General features: G+C 37.0%; 1 protein-coding gene across 1 annotated transcript in view; it reads right to left on the reverse strand.

Moving 5' to 3' along the window:
• Positions 1-1,452: 1,452 nt before the first annotated feature.
• The window catches only part of LMAN1 (lectin, mannose binding 1), a 32,561-nt gene continuing 14,905 nt past the window's right edge, over positions 1,453-19,108 (reverse strand). Inside the window, exons 6-13 of the mRNA XM_067545468.1 lie at positions 17,981-18,104; positions 16,571-16,629; positions 15,714-15,846; positions 11,600-11,793; positions 11,402-11,472; positions 6,497-6,650; positions 4,941-5,062; positions 1,453-4,398 (exon numbers count right to left, since the gene is read on the reverse strand). Coding sequence (XP_067401569.1) covers positions 4,362-4,398; positions 4,941-5,062; positions 6,497-6,650; positions 11,402-11,472; positions 11,600-11,793; positions 15,714-15,846; positions 16,571-16,629; positions 17,981-18,104 — 894 coding nt within the window. The 3' untranslated portion in view covers positions 1,453-4,361. The remainder of the gene's footprint in view (positions 4,399-4,940; positions 5,063-6,496; positions 6,651-11,401; positions 11,473-11,599; positions 11,794-15,713; positions 15,847-16,570; positions 16,630-17,980; positions 18,105-19,108) is intronic.

The following is a 19,108-nucleotide window of genomic DNA, read 5'->3' on the forward strand; positions in this document are numbered from 1 at the left end:
TGAACTTTGGAGCAGTCTATACTATGAAGTGGTACCAATATAACTAACAATAACTGTTAGGGATAGGATTTGTTTTTAAAAAAACAAAACAATAGTTATACCAGTACAAGTACTAGTGTGGATGCTACTATATCAGTATTTAAAAAAAAAAAAAAAAAAAAAAAAAAAAAAAAAAAAAACGCATCAGGCCTTGTCTACACTAGCACTTATGCCAGCAAAACTTTTGTCGCTCAGAAGTGTAAAAAAACCCACCCCCAAACGACAAGTTTTGCCGACATAAGCGCTCGTGTAGCTGCGTTAGTCGACAGGAAAGAGCTTTCCTGCTGATATAATAAATGAGCGGTGGTAGCTATGGTGGCATAGCACTGCCCACACAAGTTCTTATACTGGCAAAACTTATGCTGCCCAGGGGTGGTTTTTTTTTTTTCATACCGCTGAGTGATAAAAGTTTCGCCGACATAAGTGTGCTAGTGTAGACAAGGCCTTAGACTTGTACAGTTATCCCCCTCTTTATACTAGTATGAATATACCCACAGAAAGGAGATTTGTACCATTTTATCCACAGCCATTTAACTATGCAGGTATAGAGGAAGTAGTGCAACTTCCTTGTGTAGAAGAGGATTTTGATTTTGACAGAATGAGAGAGGTGTGGTGTGAACTGTTTCAGCTTCTTTTTAACAGATGTTCATTGTGAAGCTTAATAAAAACACTTCTCAGGCCAAATAGTCAATTTAGATGCGTAACTGTGTGTGATTTAAACGTAGATACAATAAATAAGATTAATTAATGACCAACAGGCTGTAATACCATGCTGCACCCGAACACTGCCCTGCATCATTCTCCTTACCCCATATCTTAGATGAGACAGACAAGTAACTTTGGTCTCACTTATACCAATGTTACGGCAGTGGAGTTACACAGGTTTAAGTGAACACAGAAATCAGGAACTAAATGTTTATCTGATACAGAGGGCCCATGGTCTACCTTAAGTTTTTGTGTAACCCTACTACTGTAATCAATGGCAGATCTGAAGTAAATTGAGAGTAGTCAATTTCTAAGCTTTGTAGCTATAAGTAACAGAACATGATAAAAAGGATATTAGTTCCTTTCCACAAAATAAATTGATGCTGGAGTTAGTGTAGTTAATCCTCATTGTAACCATTTTGCATTATTAAACAGAAACAAATTGATGGAATCTCAGCCCCCAGGCCAACGGGCACTAAAGGGCTTGATACACTCATGATCAGGACTTCACTGTAAATTAAAAACACGGAGCCCCTAATCCCAGAAAGCATCCAATCTCTGCCAAGCAGTAACAGCAGCTAGAGAATTCTTACAGTTTGCCTGCCCAGGAAATTTTCTAAAGTTATGCAACATGACACCATGAGGAGTAGACTGAAGATTTTTTTAAGCGACTTCAGTGACCGCTATACCAAGTTCAAGGGGAAAAAGTTTACTAAAATATGTATCTTTATTCAAATAAGGTTATGTTCTTGAATTCCAAAACAACAGATGGACCTTTTCAGTGTTACAGTAATTGATACATCAATACAAGTCAAAGTCTCTCAAACAGGAAACAGTCAATTTGAACAACAGTGATTCCGCACTTTGCTTAAAAGGCTCAGATGACTGGTTAGTGACCGTGCTGCTCTGCATCAATGTGTTGAGATTATCCCTTCATTTCTGAATTTAATTTTATATGCCATCTATCTTGCAAAGCTCAATGCCAAGATTCAGACCAGGCTAGTTTGCCTCTCAAACCATTAAAATTAGATTCCAAGCTTTTTCATCTCTCTAAGCCTCAATTGTTATTTGAGAAAAGCAAGGGTGTTTGCACACAACATTGCCACACTTAGTGGCATTAATGAAACAGTATTTTTGCTGACAAGATAGTCTGACGAAAAAGCCACAATTTAAAGTCATGATAGGAATGAGAATAAGGTCAAGTTATTACCAAAGTGTTTTATAATTTCCACCCCTCCAGCAAGCAGCAAGGATAACCCAGGAATTAGTATTTCATTGCTAGAATTAGTGGCTTGGAAAGAGATCACCTGTTGAAAATTACACATTTTGGGCCTTCTGTTTCCACAGAAGTCAATGACAAACTGCTCCTGATTCGTATGGGATCAGGTCCATCAGCAGCATAAATGCGTTTTAATTTAACATTGTGGTGTAGATGTAATTTTAGATAGTGAGCTGGTTCAGAAACTGAACAAATTGCCTCCAGTGTTTTCCTCTTCCCAACACAAGATACAATACCACTGGTTGCTTCAACATTTTAATTTTCAAATTGAACAATAAGTCATAGTTGGAGAGATTCACAAAATGAAGAAATATGAATGTATTAATTGGAGGATGTCTTTAAGAACTGTTCATTTTACCAAATGTATTCTGGAAAATAGGACCATATGATGTCTATTGTTTCAGCATAAGTAGTACTACAAAGTATTATCTGTCATGACAGTGGGGGGGTTTTGTTTGATCACATACCAGCGCCAGAGGTGAAAGAAATAATACTACGTATTGTTGGAAAGATAATGAATTACAATAGAACAATCTGATACAACACTGTCATTTCCTTTGTTAATTTAGTTTAGTCCAAGGCACCTGTAAATACTTGCTGGTGTGAGAGAAGAGAGCGGATTAACTGCTGCCTTGTGTTACTCTTGGTTGTTACATGGGTTCTTCCACTGACTATCTAAATCAGTTTAGAGCAGTAGTTTCTCCTATCGGTACAGCAAACAAAGCTTTCCCATAATTTAAGTAAATATATTAAACCATACCATTTACAGCTTATCACATACTTCAGCTATATAAATAGGTGTGGAAGGGATCTAATCACACTTTTAATATAGCTTAGACATCCACATTTATTGGATAATTTAATTTTAAGTAACAAAAATATATTGCATAGATTTATTATTCCTCCAAATTATCAGGCACAATACTAAAATGTTTTTTCATAACACTGAACTTGGCAGCATGTGTTGCCTCCTCCAAGGGTGTCAAAATTGCAAACATTAAATTCTAGACAATTTCTGCAGGTATTGAGACAGATTCTGTAATTAAAAATGAACAGTCCCTATATCCAGTTTTTATCATGTGCCTGAAGAAATTTAGACATTTTAATTCTGTAGGAGAGCTACTCAAGAACAGGTTACTATGGATATGTAAACAAAGCAGAGTGAATCCTTTTCTTATTACTAATTTGAGCATCTGTTCCATTTCTCTCCTGAAGCAAATGTTCACATGATAAGCAATATTAAACAATCTTCAAATCCATCAGACTGAACACTTAGTTAACTTACACAATACTGGTTAATAAGAATTGCTGGATTAACAGCAAAACACGTCTGAGGCAACGGCTTGTGAGGAATTAGCTAACATGTACACAAAATTCCTAGTTTTCAATACTCGCTATGTAAAATATTAACCAAAATGTCCACTGTGATATTTCAATTTGATTCATGAAACAGCTTAAAAAATAAAGGCATTTGTGAATCTAAATATGCCCTCATTTCAATTGGAGTTTAAGAGATAACCAATATTATCTCTTTGTCGGAGAGTTTCCATTAATCACTTTACAGAAGTATGGGCAGTCATGAAACTACTATAAACCTAACAATTCCCACACAACATGCTCCAGGACCACTACTCTATTAGAAGGTATTGTTTTCTCCCATTGCCTCAAAATAGATGAGCCTTTGTTTGCTTGCTCTGCACACAGAGCTTTTGTTCTGCACTCCAGCAGCTATCAGTCAGATTGTTATTAAAGGCTTTTGTCTTTCAAGGTCCACACATTACAAAGCTACGTCTATAAACCCTTGTGAAATTTAGATCTACAAGCCACTAAATCATTGCCAAACTGAAATCCAAGTGGCTTATAGAATACTTATAATGTTCCTCTTTTCCATATAGGAGAAAGGCAGTTTGTTTAAAAAAAAAATTTGTACGTTGGGATGCTTAAACGTATTTTTCTGCACAAGTCACTGAACATGAAATATTCATCAATGGCAACTGGACCTGTATGCCCCAAATTATCTACCTTGGAAACTTATTGAGAAAACAATAGGAGTACCATGATGAAGTCCCAGTATCTATCGGAAACTTGTTTTAAAAAAAAAAGGGGGGGGGGGGGAAGGGGGGTTCCACAGTTTTCCCTTGTATTTGCTCCATTGCTCAAAGGTCTGTTTTTAACGACAGTATTAATGTTTTAAACAAGAACTCATTTTGTTTAGCAAAAATTCAATAATTTACAATATTGAAGCATTTAAACACTAGAATTTCCCTCATTTACAGACTTAAGTAATATTCTGTGCATACATACTGCAGGCATATACACACATAAAAGGAACAGGTCATCAAAAGAACTTTTTGGCTGCTGCTTCTTGCTGACTCCTATAAAAAAGCAGGAGATAGTGAAATGTATTAAGTTCTTTATGCATTATGTGATGAGACTAATCATATAAGCAATATTTTCTCCAATAAAGCTTCCATGACATTGCAAGTCTGGCACTATTGGGGACATCAATCAGATTGGTTAACAGAACATTCAACCCAAAATTTAGGTGGTGTTAAAAGAAAAAAAACAAAACAACCCAAAAAATCCCAAAACACATTTTAGAAAACCATGCCCAACAGTTTTACTTAAAGTATTTTGAGAAAGAGTTTAACTGAAATAGTTACAAAGATTCCCCAACCATGTTTGAGTTTAACAATGTAGCACAGTGCTAACAGGAAAGCTGACTAGGCTATTTTCATTTGTCAGCCTGGACAAATAAAGAGTGTGCACTAAGATATAATAAAAAGATGTTTAAAAAAATCTAACAATTCAAGTTTGTTTTAAAAACAAATGATTAATCTGATCATGTTGACTAACTGTACATAAAATCAGAACAGCTAAATAAAGATATTTGTCAATCTTTTAAATAGTAACTTACCTATACATGATATAACCAATGAATACCACTGTTTGAACTGCTACAAATATGAAGAAGTGAGCTGTAGCTAGGCATGATGGAAATGGTGGTAATTCTGGACACTTTGGTTTCTCAGTTGATGGCTAAAAAGCAAAAATTTGTTGAAAAGGTAGTTGAATTGGCATCTTTCTGCATTTTTAAGACTTCTATTTTAAAAAGAACATTTTCAAAAGGAAGTTGAACATCCATGTTCACAGAAAGAATGGAGGAAAGTGAAGGAATATGTGGTAGGAGAATTAAGCTGTAACTTTGTTTTTATTTTTATTTTTGTGTATGAGACCTGAACAGATTGAAGTTACTTGGAGACTGGGAGTGCGAAGATACATTTTTGCTTAAGCATCCCAGAAATAACAACACATGAGTTGTATAATATTGAGACACTCCCTGTTAAAACACATCAACGTACTTGGACTTTGTTTGCAGCAACAGGGGCAGCTGGAAAGTCTGCAGATTATGTTATTACAAAAGCACATGCTGAAGCCATTTACTTACTTTCACCAGTTCAGAAACTGGTGAAAAGAAAAATAATGTGCAATTGTTAGAGGAACTTAAGAGGCTGCGGGACAAAAGGTGCTGACCTCTCCTTTCAGTCTTCCGGAAGTTCCAAGCTTTTGTGCTTTGTAAATACAAAAGTTAATTATTTTTTGGCCATACCATATTTGAGATAGACACTCTGAGTATGAATGTCTCAGGCCTGCTACCAAAGACTGAACCTGCCTATTATGGATGGAGCTCTTCTAAACACATTAGATGGACAAATAAGTAGTCACTTGAATCAGTGTTCCCAGTTTACAAAGAAATATGCACACCCACACACCCCTCCCGCACCACAAGAATTTGAAACTTTTGGAATCACTCTAAGTTTCAAGACTACTGAATACTAAAGCAACTAATATGTAGTATTTGAAAGTAATTCCCACCCAGCTTCCTACAGCTTTTTTTTTTTTTTTAAATTATTGTAGCTCTCGCTTTGCATGTACAATAAAAATAGTGTATGTGCCCTATGCACACACGGTTATCTTTATATTTAAAAGGTTTTCTAATTGGAAAGTTAGCTATGACCATTGCTCTTCATGCAATTGGAAAAAAATATTTTTCTAGTGTAATCTGAGAAATTAATTACCTAAGAGTTCACCTAACATTTATTTTGATCAGATTCTGAACAATGTATTTAACTTGAGTGTGCAATTACCACAACAGCAAACATTGAGAATTGTGCACGCTCAAATGGGTAGTTGTGTATCTAACTGGCCATTTACATGAATACTAGAATTGCATGCACATTGTAAATGTGATTCCAAGTTACAGCAGCTAAAAAAAAAATCATGCCCTTTATGCCTACCTTCTCATCAAAACATTGATCATGCAGTTAAGGCAAGGCAGAACAGTTTTAGCAGAGCAGCTTAAAGAAAGATTAATTGTTCAGTAAATTACATGCTGTCTTTTCCCAACATTTCACTAACAACCATGTGCTGAATTTCTGCAGTCATTCTTTACACTAGCAGTACACAAATTACCATATTCCGCTGTACTAAATGCTCGATGTCCCTCTTTACTATATGAAGATGCTCTTTGATGTCATTGAAGTGCTGGGTTGTTTCATAGACTCCTCCTGCAGAACCAGGGTGCTGAACTCCACTGACCAACCTCAGAGTGTCATCCATGGAATTCCTGAAAACAAAAAGACTTGTTTCAGCACAGGACAGTTCCTTAAAAATTCCCTCTTGTATACATGCAATATTTATAGTTTATTAAGAGTAGTTTCAATTTAACATTTTATGGACAAAGGTGGGACACTTTTTCTTTCTTCCTTTCTCTCTCTCTTTTTTTTTTTTTTTTTAAATAGCTTCCATGAATATCTATGAAGAAACACTTACTTTTTCAAAATACCGGTTTTTAAAATTGCATTCAGCAGAACCACCTCAATTTTGTAGAGAGCAACCTATCCCAAAGCTACAGTAAAAGCAAAAATCAGTTCTATGGTGAATATTCTTTCGCTAAGCATCTGCTTTGGCTTATTTTTTGATAAAGTCTCAAACAAATGTTTTGAATCTGTGGATCTGGCCAAGGCTTTAGGATAAACATGGTATAATGCTATCTTTTAAGGAAACTAAAAGCTGTTCCAAAAAAAAAAAAAAAAAAAAAAAAAAATAATGCAGTCATGTAAGAAATAAAGAAGAGGCTTTAGGGATAAGAAAAGATTTAGGGCCATCCATGTTCCATGATTACCTTTTACATGAGAAACTCATTTCTCATATACAATACTGTAATTCTTAATACTGTGTTCACATGAATTCATTTTATTGTTACAACAAATCAAATTAAATCCACAAAAAGTTGAAACTGTTTGAGATCTAAACTAATCAATGAAGGAAACATGCATGCGCCTCAATCAATATGTTCATATAATTTTTCCCTATTGTGATGCTTCTTTTCAGTTGCAAAGAGGATTAAAGTCTACAGCTAAAACATTTATCATGTGAATGTTAATCTCTTCCTTATTAACAGAATAATCAAAATGTATGTCTTGGATTTAATTTACTTTAAACTTTACATTTTGTTCAGACAAGACAGCTTGCCACAACTCTCAGAATGTAAAGCCCTTACTGTATATCCAACAGTCTATAATTCAACTTCCATCTAAACTAAAGTCATTTGACTTGGATGTTTACCATTGTTGTACGCAGTTACCAATGCGTATAATTCCACACACTAGAAAGATTGCTATAAAGAATGTATAGCAATCAAATTCAAAATAGGATTTAATTTATTGTAAGAGCTAAGGGTGAAAGCAAAGATCAAGTTTCACTACCAGTGTTTGATCATCTATAAACTTAAATTAAGCATTAAGTAATTATAGTTAATAGTCACAATACAAATTAAATTAATGAATTTTAAACCCCACTCTCCCAACCTTTGCATCAGTTACCAGTCACAATATTAAATTAAGCATTTGAATTTCAAGATTCAGTCTTTTTATTTTTGGAATTCTGTAAAGGGGAAAAAAAGGTCAAAGTATAAGTATCCAAAAGGTAACAGGACAATGCACCATACACATATACAAGCACTACACCACAAATATAAAATTTATCACTGCAGATTCTGAAAGTGGCTTTGCTTGTTAAACCACAGCTCATTAGAGGTTCTCCCTCCATTGTGATGACAGTGAAGTATCAGAACAACTGTATATATTGGGCTAACACTCATCTCAGTTTTACTCCACACATAACCAGGACCAAGTTAATACGAAGCTCTCAAGTTATTTATTTAGATATAACAAGACTAAAAATCTACTTGTTTCTTTCAGTTGCTAATACAGAAATATTCTTCTTTTCAGAAGCAGAGAACTTAATTGTCATCTTTTTCTTGAATTTGATTACTATCCGTATTTTCTTTATGAGGCTCAAGGAAATCAACCAACACAACATTCTAGACTTTCATTCATTAGGTATATTCCTCCTTAGCATAGATTTTCAAGAATTCTACTTTTCTTCTCCACCAGTTTTCTTAAGTTACAAAACCCAGGAATCCCCTTTTCATTTCAGGTTTCTCACAAAAAGAAAACAAAACAATGAGAAGCATCCCTCTCCACATTACTTAATGGCTTTTGAATTAAAGAATGCCTGTGTTCTTAAAACTCACTCTATGTCTACACTTAACTTGGTGATTCGACAGCAGTCGACTGGAGTTGCGCAAGTTTTTTTGCATACTTTGCGTAACTCCCGGCGACTTCTGTGTGTCTCTTCTACGCGCCGTCTTCACTGCACTGTGCCGATGGGAACCGCAATCCCGTCGACGCAGCGCTACGCCACCTGAGAAGGTGGTCTTAGTACGTCGACTTCTGGATCGACTGAGCGGATCTTCACTGACCGCTCAGTCGATCCAAATAAGTCGATCTGGATATAGCCAGTCTAGACATAGCCACAGTTACACAGCCTTTTTCACTCTTCCAGGTTAAATCTGAGATTTAGAATAGATATTCTGGGAGATTTACTTCACAATATGCAAAATATTGTCAGTCATAAGACACTGTATAACTTCTGATATTTACCAAAAGTAAGTTCCCATTCTGAACACAATTCAAAACATACTATGAGAAAAAATGTGTTTACCTTTTGAAGCCATTTTCCTTTGGTTAGCCACTGCTAACACTAGTCAAAGTGGCCCTCCAATCAGCACTCAATCTTTCTGCATTTTTCCTCTTCGACAGTCAGAAACATAACTAGGCCTCACAGAATTTGCCTTTTTTAAATAATTTTGATAGATGGCATTAATGCCTATTTTTAAGCATTAATGTTTTTATCTATTTAAGTTTTCACGGTTGAGGGAAATTATGATGATCAGGCAATAGGTGGTGACAATTATTTACTGACAGCAGACATTGAGATTCAAAGAGTTAAAGCTTTATAGAAGTGGTTCTCAACCTGCGGCCAGTCAGCACACAGCTGAGGTCCTCAGGGTCATACAGGTAGTATATATTGGGTGGATACGATTCACATGACAGAGCTGCATATGTGGCCCAAAATGGTACATAGCTTGAGAACCACTGCTTTATAGCTATTAAAAACATAAATTATAATCACATGTAATATATAAATATGCTTAAATCAAACTGTAATAAGTTCTCTAGCAACATTTCTCACTGTAAATTTCAATCATGATGAAAATATTTTTTCATCAGTTTGTGTGTGTATGGTAAAATTATCGTTTACAGATAATTATCTAAAAAAACCAAATCCTTCCAAACCTAAATAAAACTTTGAACGTGACACAAACTAAATACATGCTAAGTAAGTTTTGTCTTTTTTCTGTAACAGGCTGCATATATTTGGGAAATATTTTTGCTTGTAATCTAAGCCATGAAAGCTATATTCAACAGCTAGGGTGACCTCCACCTAATAAATGCTTGTAGTAATAATGTTGGTACAAATACACCACATTGATTTTTGTAATAATTTCTATCCATTATATATGGGATGACTTTATAGGAGAGGGTGTTCTAAGCCTCTGAATCAGCAACTGACTTCTAGCACAAAGAATAAGTGCTGGGGTAAGATTTAAAAAAAAAGACAAAAACTAACTATGATCCATTTGTTATTAAAAGAAAATGAAGTTCTCTAAATAAATGTGGGCCACATCAAATTTAAATTATGTTGCTCCTACAAAGACAACATGCTGTTTGTTGCTATAGTCTACACAAGCAAGGATTCTTCTATAATCAGATGATTAAGAAATCTAAAATCTTGACATGAAAATTACTTTGACAATAAGTCCTTTTCCTCCAGGGATGACCAATAAGGCTGTTCATTTTTGTTATTTCCTGATCTATAACATAAGACATTTCTTTCATCTAAGCAGAAAATATTAAGATGTTACGCAAATGCATACCTAATAAGTAGTCAATAAAAGGACAGACTACCAATGTTAACAAGAAAATCTAATTTGCTTGCTTGGCATAAAGATTTGTCAAGAATATTAAAATAAAAGCTTTCCTGGAAGAACAACAGTGAAAATGGAAGTATTCTAATCTTCGTTCTACAAAAAACTTGACCTACATAGATGAATTACAAGATGTTCCTCTAACTATTAATATTGGCAAAATATGATTGTTTATAACTGTAGCATAAAGTTGCCCACAAAAATTTTACAAAAGAATGTTTTAACTTTTGTGAATACAATGTTAAAGGAATTATATAGCTCTTTATTTCATTGTGAAACATTTTGATACGACCTACAAACGTGCCTTTCAGAAAATTCCCAATATTAAAATTCATTGGTTTTATTAATACTCAAGCAACAAGCCACTACCAAAGAACAAAGTGGTAATTTATGTTTACAAAAGGTTCAAGTAAGAGTAGATGTGTGCCAATATACAACTGTGATTGGAGATTTTCAAACATGCATTATTTGGATCTCTCTCAAAAATCTTGTCTGCTGAAGTTGTTCTGCTCTTTATAAATAGTCATTGGAGAAGGGATTTGAACCTGGGTCTCTCACATCCTAGATAAGTGGCCTAATAGGCTAGAGAGTAATTCTCACTCTTTTTTTGGCCCAGGGACTATTGTAATTCACAGTATGATCCCTCTGATTCAGAGGCAAATGCAGTAAACTGAAACCTTTTTAAAAAAGGTGACTAGATGGCCAGCTGATGATGTCCCTTTAATCTCATATTGTTAAGAATAACATCTGAAATCTTAAATCCTTCATTTATATACAAGAGAGACATTTAAAGAGGTTCACTTAACTATTGTCTGGACCTGAAGGTCCCTCTACACTCAAGTAGAGATTTTTCAGGCTTGAGTTTGACCTGACCGGCACTGGTTTATATCAGGAAGAATTACAACGAAGTCAAAAAATGGAGTTAGACATTTGTAGAAGCAGTGTAAAAGATTTTATTCAGGTCTTCAGCAAGACCTCCTTACCTCATTTCATTCACTTGCCTGAGGACCTCCTCTTGAGTTTTCACAATAGTGTCAAGCTCTTGTTGGGAGACCTGAAAAAACAAACCACAAAAATGGTCAATACCATGGTACAGAGCTATGCATATAGAAAAAAGTAAACTGATTACATCTTTGAAATTATGTCAACATATTAAGAAGTGGTACACATTTTGAGTTCACCTGTCCTTGTTGGCCTGGAATACCAGCTCCTCTTTTGACAATCTCTTCTGTTACTGCAGAGACATACCTCCTCTGCTCATCGAGAATCATGTCCAACTGCCTATTAAGCTGCTTGATTTCAAGATGAATTCGATTCTGCCCTTCAAAGATTTGTCTCAGTTCACGATCACTTACAGTTTCATAGAGATCATCCGCTAACAAAACAAAAACCAAGTGAATAGCCCATTTTCAGATTGGCATATGAATATGCATACACATATTTGACTTAGTTTCATTTCACCTCACGACCAAAAAAACCCACCCTTTTCCAGAGGTTATCAATGTATTCATTTTTGTGTTTATTTCAATACCTGCAGCACCTAAAGAACTCAGCCTAGGATCATAGCCCCTTTTGTACTAGCTACAGAGAAAAAAAGAAAAAAAAACAAAAACAAAAACAGTCCCTGCTCCAGAAAGCTCAATCTGCGATTCAGAACACATACAAGAAGGACAAGGTAACAATATGGACAGCCATGTTCACCAACTAGTCATAGTGGTCTCAGTAGTTACTAGCCTAACCACTGGCAAGAATAATTAGTAGGATAATCGTAAAAATATATTTTAAGGAGAAATTTGAGATAAAGAAGTCTCTTTCCAAATTTCAACAGAAGTTCTTTCCAAGCAATGTGGGAACGGGAGAATAGCAGTCAATCAATACCAGCATTCATTACCAAATCAAAAGATTGAAGTCAACTGTGCAATAAGAAATCTGATTTGAAAGTCAAGGTGAGGCTAAAATGGAGAGGGTCATAAAGGTGAAGACAAAGGGAAGTCAGTGGATTGATGCAAAGTGGGGTCAGGATGGTCATATGAATGGACAGAAGGGATGATCCTAACAGCAGACTTGGGATAGCTAAAATTTTCAAAACTGGGTGCCTAAAAACACATATTTAGGCATCTAAATATAAGTGACCTAAATTTCAGATGTGCGCAATCACAAATCTCATTTAAATCCCTGGGGGGTTACATGTATAGGATTCTAAATATCGATTTAGAACCCTACTGTTAGTTACTTAGATTGAAAATTATGGCATATGTATATTGTATACAATACCTCTAACAAATAGGATTGCCAAATTATTAACATCATATTTAAAATACCACACTGAACTAAAATGAGTTACTGGTATTTAATATTTCAATGCTCGTTGAGTCCCATTAACTTCAACTTTGCAGAAATAAATATCTGCTTGAAGTTAAACATATGCTATGAAACTATGGTAAAGAACAGAACTATCAGACACAGATGACTCTTCCCCAACAAATGGTATTCAAAATGGTTTTGTAAAGGGAAATCATGCCTCACTAATCTACTAGAATTCTTTGAGGGAGTCAACAAGCACATGGATAAGGGAGATCCAGTGGATATAGTGTACTTAGACTTTCAGAAAGCCTTTGACAAAGTCCCTCACAGAGGCTCATAAGCAAAGTAAACAGTTAAGGGATAAGAGGGAAGGCCCTCTCATGGATCAGAAACAGATTAATAGACAGGAAATAGCATAGGAATAAATGGTCAGTTTTCAGAATGGACAGAGGTAAATAGCAGTGTACTCTAGGAGATAGTTTCTCAATCTGTGGTATGCGTACCCCTGGGGGTACGTGAGACACAGGCAGGGGATACTTGGGGGAAAAACCGAGTGAAGGGGAGGTGGGCAGCAGCTGCCAACTTCTGGGGAAGCTGGGCAGCAGCCCCCTGCTTCCCACCCAGTCACAGCTCCCAGATGGGAGGCAGGTGGCAAGCCGCTAGCTTCTGGGGAAGGTGGGCAGCAGCCCCCCCGCTTCCCGCCAGGTCCCAACTCCCAGATGGGAGCCTGGTGGCAGCCACCTGTGTCTCCTGAGCTGGCCTTGCAACTGAGTGGCAGCCACCTGTGCCCCGGCTCCGAGCCGAGGGACAGCCTCCAGTGCCCTGGCTTGAAGATGAGCAGCAGCCGCCTGCCCACATCCCTGGGTCCCAGCCAGCGCGGAAACCTCCTCTGCCCCAGCTTGGACTGGGTGGCAGTCGCCCACCACCCAGGCTGGCAGCCAGGTGACAGCTGCCTGCAACTTGCCCAGGTGGCAGCCCCCCTCCCTGGCTCAAAGCCCAGTGTCCAGAAAACCTGTAAATTTCACTGCTGTGCAGTGAAATTGACAACTATGACAGTCCCAGATTTCACCAGTTACCCTCTCTTCCTGTCTCTCTCTTGTCCTCCTTCCCTGTCTGTCTCTCTCTCTCTCACCCCTTCCTCCTCTCAAATCTCTGGCATAAAATTTGGCACGGCACTTTATATTCCCCAGCATTGGCATGCTGCTCAAAGCCTTCTAGCTTTGGCCAATATCACCTCTAGCCCAGGTACATATTTGAGTTGCGCACCCCTGGTGTAAAGGTGGTAACCCTACCCACACTAGATCTGACATCTGTCATATTACGGGTTTATATACTCAGCCCTTCTTTCAACATATGGCTCACAGTCTGCAAATATAAAATCCTGTGGAAAATTGAGTGTTGGGGTACTTATTAAAATTTTCAGAAGTTAGGGGGTACTTGCTACTTAAAAGGTTGAGAAACACTGCTCTAGGAGTCTGTACCAGGATCAGTACTGTTCAACATACTCAAATTATCTGGAAAAAGGGCTAAACAGTAAGGTGGCAAAATTTGCAGAGGATACAAAACTACTCAAGATAGTTAAGTCCAAAGCAGACTGGGAAGAGTTAAAGGGATCTCACAAAACTGAGCAACAAAATGGCAGATGAAATTCAATGTTGATAAATGCAAAGTAATGCACATTGGAAAACACAATCTCAACTAGACCACATCTAAATTAGCTGTTGCCACTCAAAAAGGAGATATTGGAGTCCTTGTGGACAGTTCTCTGAAAACATTTGCTCAATGTGCAGCAGCAGTCAAAAAAGCTAACAGAATGTTGAGAATCATTAGGAAAGGGATAGAAAACGAGACAGAAAATATCATATTGCCTCTTTATAAATTCATGGTACGTCCATATCTTAAATACCACATACAGATCTGGTCACCTCATCTCAAAAAAAGATATATTGGAATTGGAAAAGGTACAGAAAAGATCAACAGAAATGATTAGGGGTATGGAAAAGTTTCCATATGAGGAGAGAATAAGAAGACTGGGACTTTTCAGCTGGAAAAGAGACAACTAAGGGGGAATATGATAGTCTATAAAATCATGGCTGGTGTGGAGAAAGTAGATAAGGAAGTGTTATTTATTTCTCGTAACAAAAACTAGGGGTCACCAAATTAAATTAATAAGCAGCAGGTTTAAAATGAACAAAAGGAAGTATTTCTTCACACAATGCACAGTCAACCTGTGGAATTCCTTGCCAAAGGATGTTGTGAAGGTCAAGGATATAATGGAGTTCAAACAAGAACTATATAAGTTCATGGAGGATAGGTCCATCAATGGCTATTAGCCAGGATAGGCAGGGATTGCTGTTTGCCAGAGGCTGGGAATGGCTGATGGGACTGATCACTTGATTACCTGTTCTATTAATTCCCTCTGAAGCACCTGCCATTGGTTACTGACAGAAGACAGGATTCTGGGCTAGATGGAACATTGGGCAGACCTGGTATAGCTGTTTTTATGCTCAAATGCTTTATTGAATAGGGATGGACTGTTGAATTAGGGCCTTAATACCAACCCCAAACACAGACAGAAAGAGGATCCACAGAACACATTTGCCTTGTTTATTTTCAGATCAGCAGAGGAGATCAGCTTCCTTGGTACATTTTTAAGAATGTCAAACCTTTTTCTAGTCCTTTAAAAAAAGCTACCTTTCCCCCCTACCTCCGTCCCACAGGTGCACAGACTTCTATTTGCTCCGTCAGTGACGAAGGAACATCATACATCCCAGTTAATATTTCAGCAATTCCTTAGCACAGAGAAGTCCAAAGAATTTCTGGATAAAGTAAATGACTTAAATGGAGTTGAGGGAGCTCAGGATTTATAGGATTGGGCCCCAATTCTAAATACAGTGGCAAAGCTAATTTAATCACAAACATGCATGTCATCATTCTCAGCTTTAAAAATGTGTTTCCCTTGACAATTAATAATTTGTTCATTTAACTTGCCTGGCTGCTCTTGCATGTCAGGATGATCCTTCTGAAATTCTTCCTTCTTTTTATCCAGTTCTTGTTGAAAATGCTCAAACTCCTCTTGATATTTCTCTTTATCCTTCTCGGGAATCTCTGCATCTGGGGTAGGCTTGAAAACATTTTTAAAAAGGTATTTATATATTACTAGAAATCCTCAAAGTTTCAGTTCTCTCCCCCAACAAATCTCGTCTCCCAGGGACTCTCTCGTCAAAATTTGTTCACATTATGAGGTAAACAAACGTTTCAACACCCATGCTATAAAATTTACAGTTATAATATCAACTTTGACACTCCAAAGTATGTGTTTACATAAGAGACTATGTATACCTATTGTGATTCCTACCACTTGAATTTTTTCCTACTGTGTTTGTGGGATTTTTTTTTTTTGGCGCTGTTAGAAACATCAGAACTTTCCACTGTGAGAGACAGATACACTGTGAACAAACACTGCAGTACTAAACTAGAGCCATGTGAAGTATATTTTCCAGAAAAGAGAAATAGTGAGAAGTACATCTTTAAAATTTTCAGTTTTAATATAAATATAAAAAATAGGCATATTTTGTTTTTGAAACTGTGCAATTTAATTCAGTGCCCTTTCAAAAAGGCCAGTCTTGAGATATGATTTTTCCACATTTCACTATTCAGATGTTATATTGTATTAGTCTCATTTTCCCCAAGATGATAGAATGTATAAACACATCAACATTTTCAAACAGAAAAGAAAAACATGAAATGAGGTACTTCAGTGCTGACATTTTAATTGATGCCCAGCCACATACTGAACATATGTCCATCTGTAAAATTAATATATTCCATTGCATAAAGATGCTTACTGCTTCTTTCCCAGGTTCAGTCAACTGGAAAGTCAGGAAAGACAGTACATCATGGTCATCTGGATAAAAAGTAAATCAAATTAATCTGAATATACTAGTGTTTAAATTACCACTACTAGTTATGAACTATTTTTTCCTAACACATTGTAATTTATTGTGGAAGTTTCTGATTTAATACAATACAATTCTAGCCTTCTTTTTTACTGTTGTGGCTTTGAGAATTGAGATAACACAACACATTAGTTGGTCACTTGGATTTGCAGCCCAGATGAATGGCATACCAAAGACAGAACAAGTGAGATGTCTTCTATACAGTATTTAAAAAAAAAAAGTTACAACAAACTAGTGTGCTGGCTAACATCCCTTCCACCCTTCTGTCACCCTCCCCCCAATCACCAAACACCCCCCCCCCCCACACACACACACACACAAACTGAGAAGTACAGTCTGGCTTTACAATGTTCTAAGACTCCTTTGTTTTATTGGGATGAAACTGCCAAATTGCAAATCCGAAACCTAAACAAATAGACGGTGTTTGTTTTGAAAAGTTTATCCTTTCAACATAATTCCTTTCATATATACCCTCAAGGTTTTGGGTTTTTTTCCTGTGAGCTTAGTACTCATAAGTGGTGTTCAGATAACACCTTTGGAGACTGAAGTCCTCTAAAATTCACCCAGATGCAGAGTGGGCAGTGGGACTGCACAAGGAGCAAGGAATGGAGGTGGCACAGGAAGAGCAGGTGCACACGATGGTGTCCTTGTCCATGCAGTTAAGGGAGTCTCTGCTCTAGCCACAAATAGGCTGAAGCATAAGAGGTACTTTGAGGACAGGTCAGGAAATTACAGCAAAGGAAGACAGCAACAGTAACTGTGCAGTGGCTGCCTTGCAGTCCCACCAGCTTTCCACTGGTTGGCAACATTCATTCCATGCCTCAAGCAAACCCTGAGTTGATCTTCACACAAGGATCAACTACTACTCAGGCATTGGGCAGCACTGGCTTCTTGATTTCACACCCATAAAACAGGAGCAGCACAGACAGCAGTCATGCAAGCTTTTTCAGACCTGCTAATACGCCAATCCTTATCTGTCACAGTGTTACCAACCAGGATTCCAAGTAGTGCTAATTGTGGTGTTGGCTTTGCAGCTTGGCTAATTGTTTGCTAGGCACTAGAGATCAATCAGCAACTCATTTCACACAGGCCAAACAGAGATCATGGCCAGCACAGCTTAGCCTCTTACTTTCAGCTACTCACCACCATTCCATACCAACCCGCTTTGACATCTAAGTCATTTACAACTAACCTCATTCTAACTGAAAATGTCTGTTGCCAAGTAATAATGTACTGAAGCTCTAAACATCACTGCTCATCAACATGGACCTCAAACTTAAATAGAGTGAAAAATATCACCTGCAAGTCCCCCTGTTGCTGCAGATATTCCAAAGTACCCTTGTGATGGGAGTATCATATCTTCCACTTTAGCGCAAAATTCATAGTCGTCTTTATCTGGAGTAAATCCATTGTTAATCACTACCTAGAAAGAAAGACACACATTTTCCCCTGAAAAATTATTGCAGATGAAGAAAAGAATTTGATGCTCAGAAACATGCCAGTTTAATTAGCACAGAACTCACACAAAATAAAATAAAAAATGCATTAGGTAAGTTAGAAAGAGGCTCTAAAATAAGGAGTTAGCTAAAATTATGAGATGTTTTACAATTAAAGTTCTAGTTATAGAGTATGCAGCAAATGCATTATTTCTTTATTTTATAAATTTGTAAGAGCAGATATTAAGAGTACAGGCTATGAAATACAGAATTTATACCAAAAGGACAGACAGTGAAAGAAAGCTGTTACAAATTAGATTTTCCAACCTGCAGCAGCAGAGGAAAAAAAACCAAAACCAAATTCTGATTCTAAACTAGTTCAAAGAGGGTAATACAGTGATACTCAGACCTCAGTCTCATTATCCTGATGGACCTCAGATCAACATTACCCAAAACAGCCATTCACACATTCATTTACGATAGTATTATATATTCATATTTAAACAGTATGCCAGGGGAAATATTTAGTTATTCTCACAGAAAAATGACTGACCAAGTATTATTTTATCAACTACAATGGTTAATAACATAGTAAAAACATCCTGATTGGTTAATAATTAAATCCCACAGTATTTTAATATTATGTGCTGCAAAAGTGCCACAGGAGACGCATTAAAAAGCCGCTTGCAGCTCCTGAGCCTCAGTCTGAGTATTACTGGGATTGTACAGGGACATTTTAGCAACCAGCCAGGTGTCCAAAACACTGCCAATTATTGGATGGAATATTATTCTGCTTGCTGCTTTTAGCCATTTTCAGGCCTTTGCAGGAACTTAGTATAATTAGGCAAACGGGAGTGGGAGTGGGGGAGGGGTACACAGTGAAGTGAGCCTGGCTGTGTGTGTTCTCTCTCTTTCTCTGAATATGATGCGTCAAATGTCTGTGAAATACAGGAAGCCTGGATCTACTTTAGAACTGCAGCTCTGGGGAAAT

The sequence above is a fragment of the Emydura macquarii genome, unplaced genomic scaffold (assembly GCF_026122565.2).
Source record: "Emydura macquarii macquarii isolate MOO-44397 ecotype Brisbane River unplaced genomic scaffold, CSIRO-AGI_Emac_v2 contig_1045, whole genome shotgun sequence".
In the NCBI taxonomy this organism is placed as follows: Eukaryota; Metazoa; Chordata; order Testudines; family Chelidae; genus Emydura; species Emydura macquarii.